Genomic DNA, 5,654 nt, shown 5'->3' with positions numbered 1-5,654 from the left:
GAAGCTTTGCATATTATTTACTCTTCACTTATACTTCCTTATATATCTTATTGTGTGGAAGTGTGGAGTTCTACACACAAAACAACAATTAATGATATAGTTCTTTATGGCTGACTGAATAATCAATCAATCAATCAATGTTTTAGGAGTGATCGCTCAGGAGGTCAAAGAGCTGCTGCCGTCTGCGGTCAGAGAGGTGGGACATGTTGTGTGTTCAGACGGAGAGAGGATACACAACCTCCTCATGGTGGACAAGGTAGTTCCCTCACCTCCTCACCTCACCTCACCTGTGTACCGCTCTGAACAAAGCTCCGCCCCCCCGCTGCAGGAGCAGATCTTCATGGAGAACGTCGGGGCCGTTCAGCACCTGTCAAAACTCACCGACGACCTGGAAACTCGCATCCAAGAGCTGGAGGTGTGGAACCGGCGCCTCGCCAAGCTGAAGAGCCTGACGGGCAGCCTGCGCTCCGCTGGGTACCTGCCGCTGTCCGAATCATCCTAACCCTTTCATCTGTGAAGGGATTAATTCTGATCCTCCAACAGGAAGCCTCAGAGACGGCCCAGTGGGTCCACCTCAGCAGGTCCAGAGTCCTGTAAGCCCGGCAGAAACCAGCCGAAGAGCCGGCGTCAGAAACACAAACGGTGCGTGCAGAATAAACTCCTGCAGGCCGGCGTCTTCACCCTGCTGCTCACCATGGCTTTGTGGTGAGAACGACTTCCTTTTTCACATTTTTAGATTTAAAAATAAAAACTAAAGTTTAAAGTGCCTGACCTGCATTTGCTTCACTTACAAGAAGTCAGAGAAAACACCGTAATCCACATGGTTTTATCCATTTTCTCACATAACTGCCATTTTTTTCTTTTGAACTTGCCTCAGCCCAAGTGGAACAGGAAGTGACATCAAAGGGGAACTCTTTAAGAAGAAAACTCCCTTTAACTCTTCTTCATCTCTCTGATAAAAACTTTAAATCTAAATCTGAAGAATTCAGATGCTACGTTCACACGCACACGTTCCCCTTCGACATCACTTCCTGTTTCTTCACGTACAAATATCTCAACAACTGTCAGTCTCAGCAGCGTGATTTTTTTAGCAGTGTGTTTTCTATGTTAGTTTAACAAAAGTGTATTTATTTTTACAGCTAAATGTATCTGTCACAGGCACTTTAAAGACCTGTTTGTTGTTTCTGTGCAGTTTGATCTCCATCTCAACGTTTTACCTGGTGATTTTAAAAAACGGACACTCTGACCTTCCTTCAGACAACAGGTGAGCTCGTCTTGTTCTTTGATTTCTGCTCTCTTTAGCTTCAATACGGACGTTTACACACATGATTTCCAACAGGCAGTCGTGGGCACAGKTCCACTAAAGCACTAATAGGGGAACTAATTTCCTGATTAGTGCTTYAGGGCTTTTGCTAATTTCTTAATTCTTTAGTGGATTAGCACTTGCTRAATTTATGGGCTAAATTTATAAGCACTAATTGAGTTGTTTAAATATTATTGATGAACAGTATTGTCAGCAGCTGAGGGTGAACGCTGTCCGACATGTTGGTCATGTGTGTCGCTTTTTCATCCTGTTTTTGATGTTTCATTATGTTGCTTTGTGTTCTGTTTTATTATCTTTTATTGTGTTTTATTTTGTCTTCCTGACATTTTTACATTGTTRATTATTGGACAGCACCTTGTCAATCTATTTCTGTGAAAGGTGCTTTATAAATAAAACTTTACTTACTTAATTAACTACTAGAGATGAAATATTAACAATATTTTGCACACAGTACATATTGTCTCATGTTGACTCAGCTGGGTTTTTAKTGCTTTAGTTAGCTTTTGCTAAATTTTTAAGTGTGTTAGTGCTTTCGAACTAGGGGACCTAAAAACTGAAGTTAGTGCTTTAGGGTTAGTGCAGCTAAGTTTCAGAGCAGCGCTGCCCACCACTGGCAGCAGGGTTTTATTTTTTCTTCTTCACTCTGTCTTTTAGTAACAGCAGTGAAGTTCCTGCCCTGACGACAGCTTCAACCACCACAGGTGACCTAAAATGAGACGTATGTTGAGATGACAGATTATCACGTACATCAGCTTTAAGAGACGTTCTCTGCTCCCTGCTCCAGTCTTGTGGACCAGACCTCCTGGTTCTTGGCCTCCTGATGTGGACTTCTGCGACCTGCTGTACTGCAACCAGGTGTACTGCTGCCCCTCACCTGCAGGGGGCGGCACTGACTCCAATGTCACCGCCACCGACGCAGCGGTGACGACAGGTAACAGTTATGGGGACAGCTACGCTAATCGCTAACAGCCAAGCTAACTCATTGTTTAGCACATTAGCATTTTTGCTAACTTTGGAAACTGTTAGCGTACCAATTAGCTTCCACTAAATGTAGTTCTTCTAACTTCAAGTCGACTGTAAAGTTTTAACATGTGATGTTTTTAATACAGCTGTAAGAGCAGAGAAACATAAACGTCAGCTGAAAAGGGCCAGAGACTGTGAGTCCTAATTTCAAAAGTTCTTCACTGATGTCTTTAGACGTTTATGTAATAAATCTTTATTTTTGGTTTAAATTTGACTTTTTGTCAGGGAAAAATACCACCATCCATACTTTTATGATTAAAGAGAACCGGCAGGTGATTGACAGCAGATACTGCCTGAGAGATGAATGTGGGTGAGTGAAGGAAATCTGATCTGTATCTGCAAGTTTTATTATTACGATGTCATTTGAACATTTTAGAGGAAAATGCAGCTAAAACCTGAACAGGTGGTATATAGTAAAGTAAAATGAAACAAAACACTTCAGTGTTTCCACGTTTAGCTTGACAAACAGCTGATAAAATGTTTGTTTCTTCAGGCCTGATCGATACGTCTTCAGAGTTCCTGTCAGCCCGTTTGTTCCTGTCAACATGAGAGTCACCCTCCTCATGAAGTAAGACCTGACAGAAAACATCTGGTTCAAAAGAGCTTGAAGAAACTCAGTCTGGTCTGATCTGTTTCACCTGTTAAACTTTGGAGACGCTAACATGGCTGACTGTTAGCATAGCTCTTCAAATAACTATTAGCTTGTTAGCTTTGAATAAAATGTTGTTTTTATGATTGCTAAAACCGCCGTTAGTATGTTAGCTTTGAAGGAAATGTTTATTTACCTGTAACAACAGCTGTTAGCATGTTAGCTTTGTTTTGAATATTGTTTTTATGATTCCTAAAACAGCCGTTAGCTTGTTAGCTTTGAATAAAATGTTGTTTTTATGATTGCTAAAACCGCCGTTAGCATGTTAGCTTTGAAAGAAATGTTTATTTACCTGTAACAACAGCTGTTAGCATGTTAGCTTTGTTTTGAATATTGTTTTTATGATTCCAAAAACAACCGTTAGCTTGTTAGCTTTGAATACCATGTTTATTTACCTATAAAAACAGCTGTTAGCATGTTAGTTTTGTATTGAATATTATTTTTTATAATTCCTAAAACAGCCGTTAGCTTGTTAGCTTTGAAGAAAATGTTTATTTAACTATAAAAAACAGCTGTTAGCTTGTTAGCTTTGTATTGAATATTGTTTTTATAATTCCTAAAACAACCTTTAGCTTGTTAGCTTTGAATACCATGTTTATTTACCTATAAAAACATCTGTTAGCTTGTTAGTTTTGTATTGAATATTATTTTTATAATTCCTAAAACAGCCGTTAGCTTGTTAGCTTTGAAGGAAATGTTTATTTACCTGTAACAACAGCTGTTAGCATGTTAGCTTTGTATTGAATGTTGTTTTTATAATTCCTAAAACAACCGTTAGCTTGTTAGCTTTGAATACCATGTTTATTTANTGAATGTTGTTTTTATAATTCCTAAAACAACCGTTAGCTTGTTAGCTTTGAATACCATGTTTATTTACCTATAAAAACAGCTGTTAGCATGTTAGTTTTGTATTGAATATTATTTTTATGATTCCTAAAACAGCCGTTAGCTTGTTAGCTTTGAAGAAAATGTTTATTTACCTATAAAAACAGCCGTTAGCTTGTTAGCTTTGTATTGAATATTGTTTATGATTCCTAAAACAGCCATTAGCTTGTTAGCTTTGAAGAAAATGTTTATTTACCTATAAAAACAGCCGTTAGCTTGTTAGCTTTGTATTGAATATTGTTTTTTTAATTCCTAAAACAGCCGTTAGCTTGTTAGCTTTGTATTGAATATTGTTTTTATAATTTCTAAGACAGCCGTTAGCTTGTTAGCTTTGAATACCATGTTTATTTACCTATAAAAACAGCTGTTAGCATGTTAGCCTTGAAGTGAATCTTTTCCGGCTTAAAAACATGAAACTTGACATTAAATGTAAAAATATTCCAACATGTTTTAAACCTGTTTTAACCATTTGTTCAGTTCTACAGAGCTGTTGGTGGTCCATCTGTGTGATTTAGATGAACCCATCACCTGTTCTTCTCTGATGGATAAAAACACACTCACTGGAAGCAGGTACCCATCAAATACTCAGGTAAATACCAGCAGTTCACCTAAAGCTCATTTAAATTCTGAATTAATATGTTCTTTAATTATTCTCCTAAAATTTAAACAGTTTTATGTTTTGACATAAGCTGAGATTGAATTAGCTTCAGTTTGTTAGAGATTTAAGTGTTTAACATCCAGCACCACGTCGATTATAATGATGATATTTTACTGTGTGAAATAAAGTAAAGAGAGTTTCTGTGTTTCTGCAGGGGGAACATGAGTGGCCTCTTCACGTGGCTCGGTTTTATCGCAGCTTTTATCACTTTCGCTCTGCCGTGGCTGTAAGAAACAACTTACTTTCCTTTATAAGAAAACAATCAAACATCATTTTTGTGTCTTTTAGAGGGGATAGAAGTTAATTTAAAGATTTAATTTAAAGGAAATCAGAATGAAAGAGAATCCAGTTAGTGACGGTGTTTTTCTCCAGGGTCAAGCCGACTGCAGTACCGACCATCACTACGCGGGGGCGCTCTTCACAGATTATTACTTCAACTTCTACAGACGCTGCACAGACAAATGAGTGAAAATGAAGATTTTATTCCACAGATTACTGTATTCTGTCCTGACAGGCAGAAACTGAAGATATTACTCTGCTGGGTTTTGTTTTKTATGAATTTTAAACACATTTTTTCACCGTTTCTGTCCTTGATGCTGCAGAGTTTATTAGTKTTCTTGTGTTGCTGTCCCAGATCAGCAGCACATTCACACTGTTGTTGTTGAACTGGACAGATGGTCTGTATGCTGAGCTGAATGAAGTGAAACGTGACAGCAGAGTAGTGCTACACAAGTAGCTTTAAATGGTTTTGGTTTTGTAAAATTTATTTGCAGAAACTCGTACGTTAAACACAAAGACTGAACAGGATGTTTCAAATCAAAGTAAGAACAGGAACTTGTGTTTTTAGTGTTTTAATTTCATACTTTGGTAAAAAAATTCAATTCAAAAAATGTATTAATTTCATTAAAAAAGAACTAAATTATTACTATAATTTAAACATATTTATCAAATCTGAAGCAGATTGAATCAAATAAAAAGGAGCAAATTAAACACAACCAATCTGTTTAAGGTCCTGTTTATTGTGATCTATCTATCTATCTATCTATCTATCTATCTATCTATCTATCTATCTATCTATCTATCTATCTATCTATCTATCTATCTATCTATCTATC

At 37.4% G+C, this 5,654-nt stretch overlaps 1 protein-coding gene across 1 annotated transcript in view; it reads left to right on the top strand.

Moving 5' to 3' along the window:
• myrfl (myelin regulatory factor like) overlaps window positions 1–5,450 on the top strand; it is a gene marked incomplete in the record, with an annotated part of 22,926 nt that extends 17,476 nt beyond the window's left edge. The window contains 12 exon segments of the mRNA XM_014029000.1: window positions 147–256; window positions 329–474; window positions 544–705; window positions 1,193–1,264; window positions 1,979–2,025; window positions 2,109–2,255; window positions 2,434–2,481; window positions 2,573–2,657; window positions 2,841–2,915; window positions 4,359–4,470; window positions 4,694–4,765; window positions 4,912–5,450. Coding sequence (XP_013884454.1) covers window positions 147–256; window positions 329–474; window positions 544–705; window positions 1,193–1,264; window positions 1,979–2,025; window positions 2,109–2,255; window positions 2,434–2,481; window positions 2,573–2,657; window positions 2,841–2,915; window positions 4,359–4,470; window positions 4,694–4,765; window positions 4,912–5,004 — 1,169 coding nt within the window.
• Between the last annotated feature and the right edge of the window lie 204 nt (window positions 5,451–5,654).

Source organism: Austrofundulus limnaeus, unplaced genomic scaffold, assembly GCF_001266775.1.
Source record: "Austrofundulus limnaeus strain Quisiro unplaced genomic scaffold, Austrofundulus_limnaeus-1.0 Scaffold836, whole genome shotgun sequence".
NCBI lineage: Eukaryota > Metazoa > Chordata > Actinopteri > Cyprinodontiformes > Rivulidae > Austrofundulus > Austrofundulus limnaeus.
The sequence above is the reverse complement of the archived record's forward strand: the minus strand, read 5'-3'. Positions and strand labels throughout refer to the sequence as shown.